Source organism: Penicillium digitatum, chromosome 1, assembly GCF_016767815.1.
Source record: "Penicillium digitatum chromosome 1, complete sequence".
Classification (NCBI taxonomy): domain Eukaryota; kingdom Fungi; phylum Ascomycota; class Eurotiomycetes; order Eurotiales; family Aspergillaceae; genus Penicillium; species Penicillium digitatum.
The window spans coordinates 4,886,285-4,905,341 of NC_089384.1; the positions used below are offsets into that span (position 1 = coordinate 4,886,285).

The 19,057-nt window shown below is 48.5% G+C and overlaps 6 protein-coding genes and 4 non-coding genes across 10 annotated transcripts; 3 read left to right on the plus strand and 7 right to left on the minus strand.

Annotated features, from left to right (window-relative positions):
- Nucleotides 1–514: 514 nt before the first annotated feature.
- Nucleotides 515–2,392, plus strand: Pdw03_4019 (Exonuclease, RNase T/DNA polymerase III; the record flags this gene model as incomplete). Its single annotated transcript, XM_014676098.1, has 3 exons — nucleotides 515–1,544; nucleotides 1,604–1,929; nucleotides 1,979–2,392. 3 exons carry the CDS (start codon nucleotides 515–517, stop codon nucleotides 2,390–2,392), a joined length of 1,770 nt encoding a protein of 589 aa, XP_014531584.1.
- A 488-nt stretch (nucleotides 2,393–2,880) lies between these two features.
- Nucleotides 2,881–3,683, plus strand: Pdw03_4020 (Polynucleotidyl transferase, ribonuclease H fold; the record flags this gene model as incomplete). The annotated part of the gene is made up of 3 exons (XM_066100647.1): nucleotides 2,881–2,952; nucleotides 3,010–3,090; nucleotides 3,168–3,683. 3 exons carry the CDS (start codon nucleotides 2,881–2,883, stop codon nucleotides 3,681–3,683), a joined length of 669 nt encoding a protein of 222 aa, XP_065956047.1.
- Nucleotides 3,684–4,215: 532 nt separating this feature from the next.
- Nucleotides 4,216–5,989, plus strand: Pdw03_4021 (Phosphoglucomutase PgmA; the record flags this gene model as incomplete). The annotated part of the gene is made up of 3 exons (XM_014676095.1): nucleotides 4,216–4,268; nucleotides 4,318–4,619; nucleotides 4,677–5,989. 3 exons carry the CDS (start codon nucleotides 4,216–4,218, stop codon nucleotides 5,987–5,989), a joined length of 1,668 nt encoding a protein of 555 aa, XP_014531581.1.
- A 329-nt stretch (nucleotides 5,990–6,318) lies between these two features.
- Pdw03_4022 (NAD binding Rossmann fold oxidoreductase, putative) lies at nucleotides 6,319–7,980 on the minus strand (the record flags this gene model as incomplete). The annotated part of the gene is made up of 1 exon (XM_014676094.1): nucleotides 6,319–7,980. The coding sequence occupies one exon, from the start codon at nucleotides 7,978–7,980 to the stop codon at nucleotides 6,319–6,321; it is 1,662 nt and encodes a 553-aa protein (XP_014531580.1).
- A 267-nt stretch (nucleotides 7,981–8,247) lies between these two features.
- Pdw03_4023 (Major facilitator superfamily domain, general substrate transporter) lies at nucleotides 8,248–8,934 on the minus strand (the record flags this gene model as incomplete). Its single annotated transcript, XM_014676093.1, has 1 exon — nucleotides 8,248–8,934. One exon carries the CDS (start codon nucleotides 8,932–8,934, stop codon nucleotides 8,248–8,250), a length of 687 nt encoding a protein of 228 aa, XP_014531579.1.
- Nucleotides 8,935–11,523: 2,589 nt separating this feature from the next.
- Pdw03_tRNA50 lies at nucleotides 11,524–11,605 on the minus strand. The gene has a single exon. It is a non-coding gene; the product is annotated as a tRNA-Ser (tRNA).
- Nucleotides 11,606–12,606: 1,001 nt separating this feature from the next.
- On the minus strand, nucleotides 12,607–12,688 carry Pdw03_tRNA49. The gene has a single exon. It is a non-coding gene; the product is annotated as a tRNA-Ser (tRNA).
- A 2,528-nt stretch (nucleotides 12,689–15,216) lies between these two features.
- Pdw03_tRNA48 lies at nucleotides 15,217–15,298 on the minus strand. Its single transcript has one exon. It is a non-coding gene; the product is annotated as a tRNA-Ser (tRNA).
- Nucleotides 15,299–16,086: 788 nt separating this feature from the next.
- On the minus strand, nucleotides 16,087–16,168 carry Pdw03_tRNA47. Its single transcript has one exon. It is a non-coding gene; the product is annotated as a tRNA-Ser (tRNA).
- A 497-nt stretch (nucleotides 16,169–16,665) lies between these two features.
- Pdw03_4024 (L-lysine 6-monooxygenase/L-ornithine 5-monooxygenase) lies at nucleotides 16,666–18,588 on the minus strand (the record flags this gene model as incomplete). Its single annotated transcript, XM_014676090.1, has 4 exons — nucleotides 16,666–17,207; nucleotides 17,264–17,350; nucleotides 17,420–17,919; nucleotides 17,984–18,588. The coding sequence occupies 4 exons, from the start codon at nucleotides 18,586–18,588 to the stop codon at nucleotides 16,666–16,668; spliced, it is 1,734 nt and encodes a 577-aa protein (XP_014531576.1).
- Between the last annotated feature and the right edge of the window lie 469 nt (nucleotides 18,589–19,057).

The window sequence follows — 19,057 nt, forward strand, 5'->3', positions numbered from 1 at the left end:
GTTTGGGGGGGATGGCAACACTCATGTTTTGGTCCACTCCCGCCCCTCACCTTTTTCAGAGCTCAGGTCTACTTTTCTGACTTCTATTCCTTTTGTCCACATTTTGAAGTTGTATGTGTCTACGGGCGTCCAGGGACCTCGGTATTGTGGATTTCGACCCAATTTTCAGGAAATATAGGATCTTTGTCGTCATTGTGACCCTCCTTTTGGAACTCCAGAGACAAACACACCAGCAGCTGCAGTGGAGCTCAAGGAACTGCTGTGGGCTGCTGGGTGATTCGAAACCCACTACCTTGACCGCCTCCCACCTATAGTTTATTCTCTCAACATCCACGAGGGAGGAAAAAAACAAGCTAAGGAAGAAGTTCGCCTATCCTCAATTTGGCGTCATTTTTCTCGTACTGTTGCCTGAAGTATTTCTTGTCTTGGTTGCGGGGCAGATCTGGCCCTGCGCCTTTGTTGGACTCTTCTCCCCACAGTGCAACTTCCATATCCCACATAACCCTTTCCAACCATGCCCTGCTTCAAAGGGCTTGCCGTGAGCATCCATACACCCGATGGCCCGATCCCCGAATATTCCATTCAACGCCACTCTCGAGCTTCGCGTATAGGCTGTTTCATTCCTGTTCCTCCACCCAAAATCCCTGAAACTGGGTCCGGCAAAGCGGAACAATCAACTTTCGCCATTTCCGTCACCCTCCTAAACCCTGAGCAAGATGTTCCGTACTCGACCCCAAAGCCGACACCAGAATGCCCCTCGCCGAAACCAAAAGTGGTGGGCAAATTGCCCGGTGAGCCAGGCCAAATCGCCGGAACGGTCGCACCTTACCAGGGCTTGACAAACTCGGCGAACGAGACCGTGGCTGCATACATCTACTTTGACGGAAGACAGAAGGAGGAGGTGGCTACACTATTGCGACGAGGGGAAGAGACATGGGTGAATTCACGCTGGGTCAGCATTCCGGAAAGCGAAGGCGGGGGAATTGCCGAGCGCGAATTCTTGTTCCGCGAGGTCGGTCTGGAGCGCTGGCTCAATGGACTGGACCTGGAAGGCAAGGATGCTGCAGCCAAGATCGAGCGGAGGCGACAAAAGATTGAGAAACGACGTGCAAAGCGCGCTACTGAAGAGGATCCGACCGCCATGGAAATGGAGGATAGCCATCCGGCCAAGTCCAAGACCATTATGCGATACGGAAACGACGAGAAGTCGCCCCTCGAGGATGTCTCAGACGACGACCTCTCCTCCGACTCTGACGATGATGATCCAATTCCCGAGACAGCGGGTCAGATTAAGGTTGCTTTGTTCCGAGTTTTGGCGTCGGGAGAAATCAAGCGGGGCGAGTACTCTCCGCAGTTTGATGCGCACGACGATGAGGAGGGTGCTCAGGATAACAGCGGGGGAGGAGACGCCGATGTTGACCACACCACAAGTTTTGCGAAGCCCAAGTCACTCGACCCGAAGACCATTAGTACGCAGACTGTTACTGGTATTGATCCAACGGATAAACCGTACGCTGTTTTCACTTTCATGTACCGTGGTGAACGTGAGTATTCTCTGGGTCAGTATTGATGGGAATTGTTTCTAATTTCAAATGGGACATAGGTCAATTGCAGAAGATGGGTATCCTGAAAGATCCCAAGGTGCAAGAGACGCCTGCTTCCGCCAAGCGCAAGTCCATACAAGCTGATTTCGCAAACCTCGGCCCTATCAAGCCTGGAGGCTCGGTTGGATTCCTTAATTTCCGGGACAACGAACCCAAGCCGCGAAATGGCAAGAGCGCCGATGACATGGACAGCGATGACGACGACACCGATAACCCCATACTTGGCAAGGCAGACGACGAAGAAGCCAAGGATGACGATCGGTTCCTGTCCCCAGATGACATTCAACGCCAGGGAGAGTTGGCGGAGAGCCTGCGGAAGATTCGAGTAGGTACAATTCTAATATTCTGTCGGTGCTTTACTAACAATCCCACAGCTCAAACGTCAGCATTCCGCCGAACCACCTGGAGGCAGTGTCGGTGACTCTGCCGATACGCCGGCTTCCGGATCTGGATCCACACCCCCTGCAAACGAGCGCTCAGAAACGCCGCCAAAGGCTGCCGCAACTGGATCTGCAAATGGCCCCCCGGAGCCTTCTCAGTCATTTGCTGAACTAGAAGATGGCCTTTTTGGTAGTCCGCTGAAGAAGCAGCGTGCGAGTGTCTCGACTGCAGATGAGAATGCCCTCAGACGCCGGATCGCAGAGTCTTCCGGTAGAATCAATGAAGTTCTAGGTTCTTCCGCTCCAATGGAAACCACTTTGACCAGTCCGAAGATGTTTGCAGATGGGTTCAGTCTTACCCCTGATCTTTCCGCAGGACCACCAGAAAATGACGAGGAGGAGTTGTAAGCCTGCGATCGTCGAGAATAGTTTACTTCTGGGTGATCTGATCTTGAGATTCTGTTTGAGCCATTCGGCCTGACAGGCTACTGCCCTTCACTTATGAAAGCACTGATCCTATGGATCAAATAGGATTTCGCGAGTTGGCGGGGTCCTCATTGCCATTTATCGGGTCCTCTGAATGGTCATATTGCTTTTCTACAATTACGCCGTTATGTCCACTACCTACAATACAGGGAGCATGTTGAAGGAGATATACCGCTGCATTGATCAGGGCAGCTTTGTCATAATTCCAACCCCTAAAACCAAGTTTGTGGGCGTAGAGAAGTAATGGCACGGAGTAAGTACATTGTGCAAAATCCATGTTCCAAAGGTTCCCAGGGTTCACGTCTGGTCAAGCATTGGCTGAAACGACTTAAGCCCCGATAAGCTTCTGAACCCTGAAGGCTACAACTGAAACCAATACAAATGTTTTCAAACTCCTCAACTACCCATCCATGCTTAGAAGTACATTTCTACCTGCAGCTGCATTGCGCAGTGTTCTGGCCCAGCCCGGCTTTCTCCACCAAGTGAGAGAGATTCTGCCAGGTCCCAATTCAACCTCAAATAATCAACAACTTCAGTAGCCCAGAATAAGCCCCATTCGCCACAAATCCACGATGCCACTCGAACGCTCAACAGAGCCTTTGGTCTGGATTGACTGCGAGGTACGCCTACACACTCCATCTCCGATCCAACAACTCCAATTATTCGTTTCGCAATCATCACTAACACCACCCACAAGATGACAGGCCTGAACCCAGAAACCGACAAGATCCTCCAGATCTGCTGTTTCATCACAGATGCCCAACTAAACCTCCTCGAACCGACCGGCTTCGAAACCGTCATCCACGTCCCAGACTCTACCCTCGACGCGATGTCGCAGTGGTGTATCGACACACACGGCCGCACGGGCCTCACCGCCGCCGTGCGCGCCTCGACCACCTCCCCCTCCACCGCCGCAGACGCTCTTCTCGCCTACATCCGCCAGCACGTCCCGGTCCCGCGTACTGCCCTCCTCGCCGGAAATAGTGTCCACGCTGATAAGGCCTTCCTTGCCCGTGCGCCGTACTCGCAGGTGCTGGATCATCTGCATTACCGCATTCTGGATGTTAGTTCTTTGAAGGAGGCGGCGCGAAGGTGGGGGAGCGATCAGATGATTGCGCAGGTCCCACCTAAACGGGAAGTTCATCTTGCCAGGGATGATATTCTTGAAAGTATTGAGGAGATGCGATTTTACAAGGAGAAGCTCTTTGGGTGATGGTGTGGCTGATATTGTGGCTTGCTTGTCTCTGTTGCTCTGAGACATGGGTCTGGCTGGGGGTTATTTTTAAAACTCTGCATATTGAAATTGACCTTTGACTACTCCGTACTCCGTACTCCGTACTTTTTCCTAGAGAAGCGCCTATCAAAGTACACTCCATGTACAACCATACTTCGAAAGACAGTTGTTGTACAAAAGACATTATCATTATTTCTACCCCTACGGGAATTGTCTGCGGGTAATGTTCAAAGAGTACCTTGACAGATAACTTGTATACCTTGTAAATTGGACTGAGAACAAATCAGGGAGCCCTTGAGCTGCACGGGTAGTACGGAGTACTTAAATTAATGTACAACTTATTGTGGCAAAGTACTCCGTACTATAAGAGTACTAGCGGAATGATAAACACATGACGCCAAACCTTGGCCCCCTCCCCGTGGAGCTCAACAAGTCGGTGAACTTCTCTCGAACTTTCCCCCCTCTTCCTCTCTTCTCCTTACTACCTCTTTCCCTTCAATCTTATCCCATCATGTCTGTCCAGACGGTCTCCATCCAGCCTTTCACCGACCAGAAGCCTGGAACGTATGTTGCTCGTTGCCCGCAATTGAACTGCTAGCTAACTTGCCCCCAGCTCCGGTCTTCGCAAGAAGGTCAAGGTCTTCCAGCAGGCCAACTACTCCGAATCCTTCATTACCAGCATTCTTCTGTCGATCCCTGAGGGTGTTGAGGGTTCTTTCCTCGTTATTGGTGGTGATGGTCGTTACTACAATCCCGAGGTCATCTCCAAGATCGCAAAGATCAGTGCCGCTTATGGCGTAAAGAAGCTCTTGATTGGACAACATGGTATCATGAGTACCCCGGCTGCTAGCAACCTCATTCGCGTGCGAAAGGCAACCGGTGGTATCCTCTTGACTGCCAGTCACAACCCCGGTGGTAAGTGATGGTCAGGAGTATCACAAGATCTATTAGAAACTGACCAAACGCTTCAAGGCCCCGAGAACGACTTTGGTATCAAGTACAACTTGGCCAATGGTGCTCCTGCCCCCGAAGGCGTTACCAACAAGATCTTCGAGACTGCCAAAGCCCTGACCTCCTACAAATACCTCGATGTTCCCGATGTTGACACCTCCACCATCGGCACCAAGCACTACGGCCCCCTCGAGGTTGAGATCGTTCACTCTACTGCGGACTACGTGACTATGATGAAAGAGATCTTCGATTTCGATTTGATCAAGGAGTTCCTCAGCTCGCACAAGGACTTCAAGGTCCTGTTCGACGGCATGCACGGTGTGACCGGGCCCTACGGCGTGGATATCTTCGTCAAGGAACTTGGTCTGCCCGCCAGCAGCACAATGAACTGCCAGCCCAAGCCGGACTTTGGCGGCGGTCACCCTGACCCCAACCTCGTGTACGCCCACGAGCTCGTCGAGGCCGTCGACGCCAACGGCGTGCACTTCGGTGCCGCCAGTGATGGTGACGGTGACCGTAACATGATCTACGGTGCCAACAGCTTCGTCTCCCCTGGTGACAGCTTGGCCATCATCGCCCACCACGCCAAGCTCATCCCCTACTTCCAGAAGCAGGGTGTTTACGGCCTGGCTCGCTCAATGCCCACATCCGGAGCTGTAGACCGTGTGGCTAAGGCCCAAGGCCTGCAGAGCTACGAGGTGCCCACCGGCTGGAAGTTCTTCTGCAACCTGTTCGACGAGAAGAAGATGTCGATCTGTGGTGAAGAGAGCTTCGGCACTGGTAGCAACCACATCCGCGAGAAGGATGGCCTGTGGGCCGTCGTGGCCTGGTTAAACATCATTGCCGGTGTTGCCAAGCAGAAGCCCAGCGAGACTCCTAGCATTGGCTCCATCCAGAACGAGTTCTGGCAGACCTACGGGCGCACCTTCTTCACCCGCTACGACTACGAGAACGTCGACAGCGAGGGCGCCAACAAGGTCGTCGGCACTCTGTCCGAATTGGTTGCCAACCGGGACACTTTTGTGGGCTCGGAGATCGCCGGCCGCAAGGTTGTCGACGCCGGCAACTTCTCCTACACTGACCTCGACGGCAGCGTCTCTAAGAACCAGGGGCTGTACACCAAGTTCGATGATGGTAGCCGTATTGTCGTTCGTCTATCCGGTACCGGCAGCAGCGGTGCTACTATCCGTCTGTACATTGAGCGTTACGAGGCCGACAAGTCCAAGTTCGGTCTCACTGCTCAGGAGTACCTGGCTGATAATATCTCGCTGGCCCTCTCTCTACTCAAGTTCAAGGAGTACGTTGGCCGCGAGGAGCCTGATGTTAGAACCTAAGTTTTGCTAGGTTGTTAGGGTTAATGTGGAACCTGCTGGATGGGGATCACCTTTTTATTATTTTGCGGTTCTATCCGAACGCGAGAAGAATGATGATCAAAAAGCCGGGTCAATATTGAAGATTATCCTTTGGCATAAGATAGAAACTGCATCTTAATCATAATCCGAGCCTGTCTTGTTCAAATTCAGACCTCAAGATCTGCGAAGTGAATGAAGTAGTTACAGTATTTACAGTATTTTTCCCCTGTCAGATCCAAAATAACGAGGGAGAAATCGACGAACTACCCATAGCATCATAGCATCGTAAGTCATCAAATCCCTCCATGTGATTATGCCTTCCACGCAGCGGCAGAAACTCTTAACTTCTCCTCCCACCAGCTCTTCCATTTCACAACCCTCTCTTCTCTCCTCGCCTCTTCGGCCGCAAAAACAACAGCATGGCTCCGCACCGCCTCCTCAAGTGAACACCCAACAAACGTCGCTTGCGCCGTCTCAACGTCCAATCCCCCCTCAACTGCCTCAACAGCACTAACAAACTGCCTCGCAAGCCCAAAATCCCCACCGCCATGCGACTCGTTCTGCCCCGGCGGCGGCTTCGGTACGTCAAAGACAGTAGTCTTCGCCGTGGCAAAATCAAATACAGAAATCGTTGTACTATCATACGAAACTTCACCAATAGTGCCATACACCCGGCCCCGTCGCTCACACTGTTTCTCTGTAGGCGCAATCATATGGAAGCTTGCCGTTTTAGCAAGCCGATGCGGCGCCGCCTCTTCATCATCCCAATTAAACGTTACAACCTGATCGTCGCAGACATCATTATCGGCTTCGTAGACGCACCGCCCGTACCAAGGCCGCGCAGCCATGTCCGCATCCGACACTGCATCCCGGTCATAGTCCTCGGCAAGGCGGGAGAGAAGCAGCGATTCGGCAGCTTTGTCACCTTGGGCACGGAACACATCCTCGATATCCGGGCAGACAATGTCAACCGGCCAAGCCGTGTGACCGGTCGCGAGGTGGCGATCGTTATATATTTTAACCGCGCTGTAGTTACAGTCACGCTCAGCGGGGCAGGAGAGACAGTTTGTAGCATTACCTGCGGAGATGGGCTTGCGCTTTCGGCGGAACTGCGTCATCGTGCCGACGGAGGAGATCGAGCGCGGTAAGTGCGGCTGTTGAGCCTGCTTGGGGGCTTTTTCGGGTGAGGGCGGGGAGCAAAGAAGCCAGAGGATGAAGTCGATGTCATGGCAGGATTTTGTGAGGAGGGAGCCGTCGCCGGCTGCTGTTGCGCGCCGCCAGTTGCCTCGGACATAGCTGTGCGAGAAGTGCCACCAGCCTACAGGCTCGCAGTGTTCCAGGGAGACTATATCGCCGATTACGCGCTCTGTCAGGAGAAGCTTGCGGAGTAGGATGTTGTGCGGGCTGTAGCGGAGGACATGGCCGATAGAGAATATGTTCTTTGGAGCTTGAGGGGTATTGTCTGCGCCTTCTGGTGGTTGGAGAGCTCGGTATACCGTTAGACAGTCGTCCAGCGAGAGGGCTAGTGGCTTCTCGCAGAGGATGTGTATCTGGAACGGGGCGAGCGCCTGTAGGATTTCAACATGTGTATCGTCTAGTGTGCAGATAAAGACTCCATCTACACCCACGGGAGTTGAGTTGGCATTTGCTGCGTTATCATCGTTGTTTTGACTCGCCCGCTTCCGTCGCTCGAGCTCCCACTGTACCCATTCGCGCCAATCTGTAAATTCCTGGCCCTCTTTAGAGGATTTGGATTCCCCCCATATATATTTTCGCCCCAATTCACGTCGTTTAAATGCGTGGGGCTCAGCGATTGCGTGAATTATACCCGGTGTTACAATTGTGACGGCACGAGCGTAGGCGTTTCCGCGAGAGCCGGCACCGATGATAAGGAAGCGCAGTTGCCTCGATGATGATAGTGGGGATATGGGAACATCATCCAGGTACGGGGGAGGTGGGATTGGTTCTTTCATGTTGGTTTTGGTTGAGTTATTGGGGATGCGGGGGAGCTTTGGAGCTTCCAAGGGTTGGGTCTAGCGGTATGATAAACAATTGATGGGCTCTTTTTTTAAAGGCTCTGACAAGGCCTACTCTTCTCTAAGAACCAATCAAACTGTAGACAGGTATGTCTTCAACAAGAATTCCGAGATATGAGAGCTTGCAAGTTGCAATGGGCATTGTAACTGTGGGCTAACCTCAGCAATATCAGCTGGGCTCTGATTGGCTCCCATGGCCCTTAGTTATATGTGTCTTTTAGTTTCGGTCCATCTCGTCTTTATCTTCTTTTGGCTATCACTCTCCAATTCCTCAGCCTTGTCGAAAATCATAGCAATCTCTTCCAAAGACCGTCCTCTCGTTTCGGGGAAGAGGAAGTATATTAGACCCAAGAACACTACCAGACAACCAAGAAAGACACAGTAGTACTTCCATCCAATCGCCGTAAATGCCACCGGGTTGACATATTGGTTGAAGAAACAAGCCACAGCATCCATCGAAAGGGTGACAGCAATGCCCTTGGCACGCAGTTGGAACGGCAGGATCTCAGCTGGGTAGGAGATGAACAAAGGCGCATAAGCAATGTCAAATGCCCCATAAAAGAGAAATAGGAGTGGAACCACCGCAATTCCAGCAGCAGAAAGATGCCGTTCAGCAAAGAGACCAGCAGCCAGTGTGGACATGGACAGGAAGACAATCATGGCCCCCGTAGAAATAAGCCATAGAATGCGGCGGCCGAATCGCGCCGATGCGAGGGCACCGGCTGCTGCAAGGAGGAAGTTCCAGACATTGAGGCTGACGTTCACAGCTGCTTGATCGGCTGCTTTGTTAATTCCCACTGAACCAAGAACCGGTGCAAGGTAGTAGGATAGAAGACCTGCGATCCTTTTAGTGACAGGGTCTTCTTTTGAAGGTTGTGAAAAGCGTACCATTTCCGGCTCATTCCTGCATGAGCCCAACTAATACACAAATGGTCAAACGGTGCCTGTTCCCTTTTGAGGAGAAGAAGGAGCTCCAATTCCTGGTGTTGGTGATCTCGGCTGTGATCGTGCTGCAGATCAATCGGTACTCGTGCTGGACCAAATCGTCATTTAGGTCTCCATTCGCGTGGTATTTCCCCAGTACAGCCAGGGCTTCGTCTTTCCGGCCTTTCGATACAAGCCACCTCGGGCTTTCGGGCACAAACGTGATCAACCCTAGGATCTGAAACAGCGGATACGAAATCTGTAGCAGACAAGGAACTCTCCACGACCAACTGCTTGCTATGCCTATGGTTGCATACGTGACTGCTGCCGAGCTAATAGTGCCCAGGCACCAGGATGCATTATAGAGGGCTGTGGCTGTATGTCGCTGCCGAGGGTGTGCGATCTCAGTTGCCAGGAGAGGAGCTGCAGTCTGGGCGATGCCCATCCCTATACCCGATAAGACTCTGGTGCCAAAAAAGGCCCAGTGGTTTTGGACTGCGGTTTGAGTGATAGCACCCACTATCACCGCACTGGATCCAATGAAAACACACGTCTTGCGTCCCCATGTATCAGCGATATAAGAGGCTGGTGCGAAGGAGATCAACGCCCCCAGAGAAGTGGCAGCAATTATCAGACCAACAATGCTGGAATCTAATCCGCCAACGACGGTATGAACTTTTTTCATGATTAGCAGAAACCTCCAAATCTCAAGATGGAGACGTTACACTGAGGGAGCACAAGTAAGCTATTGACCAGATTTCCAATATACCCAGCGGAAGAAGCAGTGAAAAACATGAACACGATACTCATATTCAACTTACGGAGCCCCCTATCCTTAATCCAATTCGGATTTGTGTTGTTTGGCAGGAACTTGAATGCCTCCATCGGGGGCTCCTTCTCCCTTGAACCCGCCTCTGTCGCCATATAGTGAGCTCTCTTAAATACCGAGCTTGCTGGCCAAAAATGAAGTCAGATTGCGTAAACCCAGGCCTTCAACCTCATCATCCTCTGCCGGCAAGCTTTTTATCATAACATGACACAGAACAAGGGATCATTCACATTCTTTCGGCCCAGCAGACTTCCAGCCTTCTCCGGAAGATCCTCGGATAGCTCCAAGGTAACTGGCACCTACAACTCGAATGCACGGAATGAAGGGAGGAATGCAAGATCACACTACCCAAAGGTCCCAATATCTCCGGTTACCTCGTCACAGCACCCAAGCCCCCATGATCTGCAGTCCAAAAGAAGAGTTTTAGTGTGACGACATGGTCGCAGGGGTAGCAGAGTAAAGTTCGCAGGGTTGATAGCACTAGTATCCACAAGTGGGTGATAGTATAGGTTACTAGGTTTTTTTCTGGCATAATCCCACGTTACTGTTTACCACTTTTTTTGTAACTCACAGGGTTGCAGGGTAGAAATTGATTGATATGGGTAGTACGGATAATTTGCAGAAGGATATCATTGTACGGCATAGTTGATTCTAGTGTAGACTTTCAAGGAGTGTATGTGTTAATCTAGTGAAGTTACCGTACGACCCTTAGTAGAGTCACTTCTAACGAGATAGAGGGCTCGCTTCTTGACTTGAGAAGTCTCGATTGCTGTATGGCAAGTCATGGCCCTGGATCTGCCTCGCATTTTGGCTTAGAAGGGGGGGCAATCCCGCGGAAGGAAAGTGTCCTGTTGCTCCTTCTGGAATTCAATTCCAACTCACTGCGGGTAGGCAGAACAAGCTATCTTGGGTTGGGTTGGGTTGTTGTATCTTAAATTCTCATTTCGGTCTATAGTCACACAGCTGCCACAGCTGCCACACATTTGACGAAGGCCCTGGTCTAAAAGAACTTCGAGTCTTTAGATTTGTTCTGGCCGATGCTGAGGATGGTCTCTGCCAAGAGACTGTCGGTTTTGCCCTAAAGAGCAGCAATCACGCATTGTAAAGCTTCGCCTTTCGCGAAGCAGCCGGTGTAAGTCCAAAGGAGATGTCCAACGGGTTTTGGCTAGATTTGACTTCTTCCAATCCCCTGCGAAAGTCTCGGTGCCACCTCGAAGGGAAAGTGGAGCAGCAAATAGCAAAGTTGCACATTGTGATTCAACTGCTATCGCTATCACAGCAATGCTATATTCGCTTTGTGATGGTCTGGCCAATTGCAAGATAAACAGTGGAATTATCTAGAGCGCGTCGAAGAATTCAACCGGATCTCATCGTCGGCATTTTAATGGAAAAAACGTGAAAAACGTGGCAAGTTGTGAAGATCCTCAGGCTAGTCCTCTTGGTATGGACCCATTAGAGAAACAAAGTTGATCGCCAATCGACAAACCTCAACAGAAGAAAACGCCCCTTAGATCAGCGAAGCCTTTATGAAAATGCATTTTGGAATTACCTAGGAGCATACACGAAAAAGTGAAGGAATTTAGTTCAGGATTCACCGTCGTTTGGTGGTAGTTAGCGCCAGCAAATCGAATGATCTTGTTTCAACTAAGGAACTGAATTGTTGTACTCCGTACCAATCTAAGACTAATTCCACGTCCAAAAAAGACAGCAAAAATTGAAATTTTCAACGACGGCTGCATGATTCGAACATGCGCCCGCGAACGGAATTGATTTCTAGTCAATCGCCTTAGACCACTCGGCCAAACCGCCTTGTTGATGGAAGCTCAATGCATTTTTTGCACACTGAACCCAAAAACAACATGTGACCAATTTTTTTTAAAAGTGGCGGGTCCTCGCATCCAAGGCTCTACAAATTTGGTGTTGAATTGGGGTATCAGCTACGGATAGGCTTAGGTAGCGCTAAGCTAGGGTACTGACACCAAAACCCGGCTTCGGAAACCACCGTCTATTGTAGTTGGGAGTGGTTACCGTGGCCTCTTTGATAACACTATCTAGTTATCTTTTTAGCAGTTTGGTATCTAAACATCAAGAAACACGAGGTGAAATCAATTGAATAGCTACTTGTACTATTTAGAAAATATTTAGGACGCAAAAATGAAAAATCTATTGATTCTTTTATGTAAAAATCAGTAGGGCCAACTAGTCATAAGCATGTCCTACTAACTACGAAGTAGTTGTAGCATAACCGTGCCAACACCTACCGAGCATTGGTGCGCCCTGGTAGACAGATGAGTCTTTTGTATGACTTTCCCACACCAAAGATACGTGTGTACCTGGTAGATGCCATGCAAATTTTCTCAAATGTTGGACTAGCTAAAGCAAGATGAAGAGTACGAATTTATATTAAGGGTCTAGCGTAAGTAATTTAATGCTAGTACTGATTCTCGGCATCCAACGTGGATGAAAGACATTTTCTTTACAACATAAAAAGACACTGTGAATAAGGTTTTAGAGATTAATTACGTGCTTTTTTTTAAAAAGTTGACTTGGAATCTCTGCCTAATCTCTAATCAAATGAAATTGAATTCCATTATTCTATGTCTCTTCAAAAGTCTTCCCTAAAGAGTTCAAAGGTTGTGAAATTCTGTATAGTGTCTGCGAGGTACACAAGTATCTTTTGTATGGGAAAGTCATACCAAAAATGGGGCGCACCATTGCTCAGTAAGTGTTGGGCGCTTGGCACGGGCACCAGACGTTTCAGTATTTTAAAAAGATGCCCATCCCCCAACACCAGCAAAAAGAGATCGTAACGACGGCTGCATGATTCGAACATGCGCCCGCGAACGGAATTGATTTCTAGTCAATCGCCTTAGACCACTCGGCCAAACCGCCTTACTTGATATTGGAAGTAGGCAGTTTGCCTATATAAGGTCATTCTCTTTGGTCGCATGGACCATAGATCTCACAAATTTGGCCCCCGTCTACGCATTTTCGCACCCTTCAGTTATGGTTAAAGCTTCAATTTAACACATATATAGATACGAAAGATACCTTAATGTAAAGCCGTCGAAATGTGCTCATTTTAATTATTTATCCTTACGAGTAGCAATGAGATGATTTTCATAACTATCGAGAGATCTGCCTTGACTTTAGTTTCTTGCCCTACTTGGTTGTCTTTGTCGTCCCGGTACGCCCCTATTGATAGATGACTGTAATCCCAAAGGGACGATTCTTTATAGATAGATATATCGCATTTTCCGGCTATTTCTCTCCTTAAAATAGTCGCTATCTAAAGTATCGATAAATGAATTTGCGATCGCTATGGCTGACCATTTAGAGCTAGTCGTATACCCCACGAATGAGTCTTCGCCCTTATCGTAGCGTAAGGACAATAGAATGACAAATCTGATGCCTAGGTCGGTTTCTGAGGCTATGGTGGTATTGGCGTTGGGGTCCTTTTCGCTTGGAGATGCCATCTCAGCTTTGACAAATAACAAAATCTAATCTGGAGGCATGTTGGGGATACAGAAAGTTGTGGGTTGAATGTTGAACTAGTACATGCCGATATACTCTTTCCTAGTTTTATCTAGACTTCCGCAAAGCTCGAAAAGCTCCAAAAGCTCCAAAAGCTCCAAAAGCTCCAAAAGCTCCAAAAGCTCCAAAAGCTCCAAAAGCTCCAAAAGCTCCAAAAGCTCCAAAAGCTCCAAAAGCTCCAAAAGCTCGAAACCCGACCCTTTTGAGAGTCGAGTCGGGTCGGGTCGGGTTTCGGGCTTTTGGAGCTTTTCGAGCTTTGCGGAAGTCTAGTTTTATCTCCCTTGAAATGATACCCGGTGAGAAGTTTGAGACCTTTTTGATATGCCATCCGATTTACCTCTTAGTCGGAAGTGTGTCTTTTCTTGGCCGATAGGCCACGAGTCTCTCGCCTTTGAATCAGACTCTATCATTGTTACACTGCAATGTTTAATAGCTCCTTCTATCAAGATCTTTATCAAGTAGGATAGTGCCCTTGGTGCTTTTGGTAAGTCTCTCAAGAGAACGAGGAAACTAGGCCTCTGGGACTCCGCTTTGCACTCTGCAAATCGATAGACATCATCTTCCTTAAGACCTAGTCTTTCGAGCCATATCCTCAAGATTGGATTGATCTTGTCTAGATCTGGTTCGAGTGGGTCAACACTCTCAGATCTCTCGTCATCCCAGCCACGAAGCACCAGTGCCACTGTGGGCTCACTCTTATATAGTGTCGTAGACAGCTTCTTGTTTGAGGCAGCTGGCACAGGCCTGAAAATGGTGCTAAGCTTCACGGCTGCGGGGTCCTTATTCGAACGCAGTGTGACGAGGGGAGCGAGCGATCTCATAAAGATGTTCAATGGCATAGCGAATGCCCTGCAGTTCTAAAGTGAAGTTCTGCTATTGTTCTTGCTCTATAAGAGTGGCCTTCTCTGCAGGTTTTCCACAGAAAAGATTCCGTCGCAGACAGCTTTTTTCAAATCAATTCGTGGGTACTGGTGGAGAAAAATCCCATGTAGGAATCGCGTGGCGTGCTAGCCTGAAATGTCCTAGGGATAGCCTTATATATTTAGAAATTGGCAAAGCATGTCAACAAGTTTTACGCCTAAAAATCCTCTCCCTCTCAGCCCCGAGGGGAAGGAAATCTCACTAGAGGTATGACCTAGAATGCTTTTCAACACGATGCCGACAGAAGATATTGTAGTTCCGATTGGGATTCCTAGATCGATCCTAGCATAGTGATAGTACTCCGACGCGACAATGGCCGCTTTCAAAATTTCCTCGAACCAAGCCTTCAGATCTAGGAGTTGGATTTAGCTGTTAAGAGGATTCCAGGGGATCCTTTCTTTTGTTGGCCGGATATCGGCAACCTCGATTTTACGCTAGATAGCAGTACGAAGAGCACCGATGTTTTCTTCCGGCCTCAATTTTAGATCTCACTGATTAGAAAAGTCTTTAAAAACTAGTTATTATCTAGAATATATAACAATCTACTCTCTTTAAATACCATATTTAAGTTTCAGCCTATGTTTTAGGGAGCCCTCTTGTGATATTGCGATTTGAACTTTAAACCTACCACTGCCTCTATTCAACTTCAAAGGCGTTCCGGAAACTGACCATCAAAATTTCATAAAACTATTAAGATAAAATTAGAATATTAGTTATACACTTATAATAGAAGGTCATTATATAAGTTAGTTGAGAAAAACTTATATTTATATATGTACCTTTTGCATGGTCCGCCTAGCAAAAGGTACAATTGCATATGGGTGGTTTGTTGCACATGGGTCGCGGACCCTCCGTTAGGAGAGTCTGTAATTTTTGGAAAAAATTACAGAGGCCGGTTAGAGCTAGCATACCAGACTATTCACTATCAAAGCTCCAACCTCAACACCAGCAAAAAGAGATCGTAACGACGGCTGCATGATTCGAACATGCGCCCGCGAACGGAATTGATTTCTAGTCAATCGCCTTAGACCACTCGGCCAAACCGCCTTACTTGATGAATTATTTGTGAATGTTTTGTGTCATGACCCTGGTCATATTGCACTGACAGAGCCTCGCTTGCAAAGGTGCATGAGTAAAATACCTGATTTTTCAGGGTTGGTGCCTGAATTAATTACGCCTGGTTTGAGACTGGCGGAAACTAGAATACCTAAATTACCACAACCGAGACCGAATAGGGTAATTACTCAACTTCAACCCACCTACCTAGGAATGGATAAAAAAGGGCTTGACATAGTGTAAAACTATTGATCGCAAGATTTGAGGGTGTATAGCGGTTTTAACAATATTCCAACTATAGGAATTCACCTAATTGTGTGGTGAGTAGGCTTTGGTGCGTTGTTCTGCGAATAGCGTCACATTTAGTGCCAAATTTTTAAAGGTATTAACATTGTCAGGCGGTAAATATTCAAGCATCTTTGGGTGTCAGTATTATTAGTTAATGATTAGTTTCTGACTCTAAAATAAGGCTTTAGGTGCTAGGAATAGCTTCAACTTTAACACTAAACGAGATACATTTCGAGAATTCAACCAATTTACGAATGGCTTAGAGCGGTCTCCAGGGCGGTCTAATACAACGCATCAACCCTGGACAACCAAACAATTACCCCCTGGCCGCTATGCACCTTCGCAATAACTTACGAGGCTCGACAGATTTGATAAAAAATGGCGAGGGCCGGTTAGTTCGAGTTCGTGTGTTCCTGCTACATGTATACTAACTATACCACACTGTTGACTGTCGAATACCTAGCCCTAATACCAGCAAAAAGACATGCTTACGACGGCTGCATGATTCGAACATGCGCCCGCGAACGGAATTGATTTCTAGTCAATCGCCTTAGACCACTCGGCCAAACCGCCATACGATATTTAGGAACAAAAAACTGGGTAACATAAGCCAAAACTCAACCTCTTTACCGACATTTATATGGCACACTATTCAATTTACACTACAATGTACATGAGACTAGTACAGACTACTCTACAATTGTGAACTTGGCCTTGATCTTTCATCTAACTTAGAAAGAACCCTTCTAAGGGTCGCAGAGTATATTCAATGGGCAAGTGAACACATTTCGTGCAACCCTAATCTAGTAATATATTCTTGTTTATCCTTATACTGGCTATACATTCTACTTGTGGTGATTGTGTTTTACCCTACAGCCTGATCTATTTAAATAGGTTTATCTGGCAAACAGTACCCAAGATGACACACCGCTAACAATGTGATATTTGATAAAACCACCAGTAAATACTAGTCTCTTCACTAGCAAACTTTATCCGGCTACTCTGCGAGCTCACCACCCGTACAATCTATGTGATGATACCACCCATCATTACGGTGATGTGAAACAATCTCATTCACCACACTCCCCAAGCAGCGAAGCATACCGATTCCCAAGCCCACAGAACCCTTCACACTGCCCACCAACATCCCTTCCCTTGTGGAGCAACTCCTCCATGCCCCACGCAACACGTTCCGCGCCCACCCTCGCGCCCTCGAGATTCGGCGCCCCGGGCCCAAGCCGGAGAGATGCCAAGCGGCCTGTCATGAACAACGGTACGTCATCCCGCCACGACAGGTCGTTCGTTAGACACGGGAGACCTGCCTTGACCTCGATCGGGTATTGGTCGTTCATCTCGCGAAGCAGGGGTATCTCGCGCACGTCCGCACGCACTCCGGTTGCGAAGTAGATGTAGTCTATTTCAGGGAGATCGGGGATTGGTGGGTCGGTTGTTAGGGTCCAGGTTTGGGTGACTGGATTGTACTCGTGGGATACTATTTTCGTGCAAGGGTGGATTGAGGCTCGGTGTTTAGCTGCATGTTGCTTTACAATCCTTGTGTAGCTTGGTGTAATGCTACCGCCGTTGCGAGCGGTTTGGATCATCTCAAGGCGCTCTACAATGTATTAGTAACGGCCGTTGGATGAGTTTATGGCTGTTGATCTTATATACCTTCGTCGGTGTCCGCAGACCAGAAGGCTGCTTTCTCCCAGTTCTTGTACTTGCCCATCCAAGGCAGACTGATGTCGAAATGTTTGACTGTTGTTAGATTGTAATGAGACATTGTCCAAAAAAAAAAGCTTGCTTGCTGGGGACGTTATGACATACCCTTCATGCCGGACCGCAACAAGAACCACACTTTTGTCACGCCTTTGCGAACCGCCATATCAACAATCTGTGCTGATGATAGCCCACCTCCAACAACGACCACATTAGTCTCTTGTCGTCGCTGGATCTTGTTCTGTACATTGGGACTGGGGAATGATTTGATCTCTGTACTGTGACAACATGCTGCGGCGCCCTCTTGTTCTGTCGACGGTTTCCACGGATAAATCTTCGACACACCTGCTCCACCCGGTCCGATAGCCAGGACGACAGACCGACTGTAAAACTTTTCTCCTGTGGAGGTGGTGACAGTGAACACCTTCGACTCCGAGCTGTCAGAGAGATAATTATATGAGAGATTCGTGGCCTCGCGCTGCAAGATCTTGCCGGGCTCATCCAGACCATACCGCTGGATGATCGACGAACAATAATCCGAAAAAAGATCCGTGGAAGGAGAGAAGTAATCTTTCCGATCTCGTTCATCAATCTCACCTCCAATGGTTCTATTCGCAATGATGCAAAGGTTAGAGCTCTGTTTCAACTGCATTCACATGGAACACCACTTACTGAGTTTTTCCACCCTGCCTCCTCTTCTTCTTCTTATGCTTGCTCATCTCCTTCCCAACGCATCCGGGGATTTCCCAGAGATCTGAATCCCGCCCCTGCTCCTGTGCATAAGCCAGCATGCCATCCCGATCCCCGGGATCAACATGGAAAAACATCGGGCTGCGGAGCTGTTTGATTTCCAGCGTGCGGAACGCATTGTTCCACCGTTGCATCCATTTATCACCAGAGCCGTCGAGAACGAGAGTTGAAATCGATGATGTCGATGATGTCGACGAGGTTGACGAGGCGGACGACAGTGATGGCACAGAAGATATAGATTCAGTTGAGGTACGCCGTTGCTGGCCATCATCACAAGGACATCCACGCTCACTGTCCCATTTTACGGCTCGCACTCCTTTGATCTTGCCATGTCGTGCTTGTACCAGATTCATCTTTCCGCTATGCTTCTTGATCCAGTGGTAGCGCTGATGTTCTTCGTCTGTGAATACTGCCGATGGTGTTTCTTCGCTTAGGCGTGCGGCAACGGCGAGGCCGCATGGTCCTGCACCGATGATTATTACGTCGCGGATCTCATGATCATCTGGTAATTCCCGAGATGAGGACATCTTAGAAGGGCGTGATAGGGTTGGAGTAATGGTGGATGGGTAAAGACGTATTAGTAGTAGTGCAGGGCTGAGTGAAATGGCAAATTTGCAAGAACGTATGATTGTAGGAGGAAGATCTTTCTTTTGTAGTCTACAGGGTACATATAACTGTATTATAAAATGTACTCACAAGTTGACTATCGAGGTACTCGTCCCCAAGGTCCTTCAGGCGTGACAGCATATAAGGCCTCAGACTCCACAGTTTACATGACGGATTTGATGGGGTAATGGTGTCAATCTCTGAGGACCTTAGGAGTTTCTTCAATCCTTTCGAATTTATTTTTTGTTGGGTGTGCAGATACAAGCCACGGAGACTGATTGTATCTATGACACTTTCTTGGTGTTGGCATAATCTAAAGAAGTTAGACCCCATCCTAGGCATTTCATAGGTCAGATGGTATAAGTTGGTTGGATTTTACTACGTAGGCTA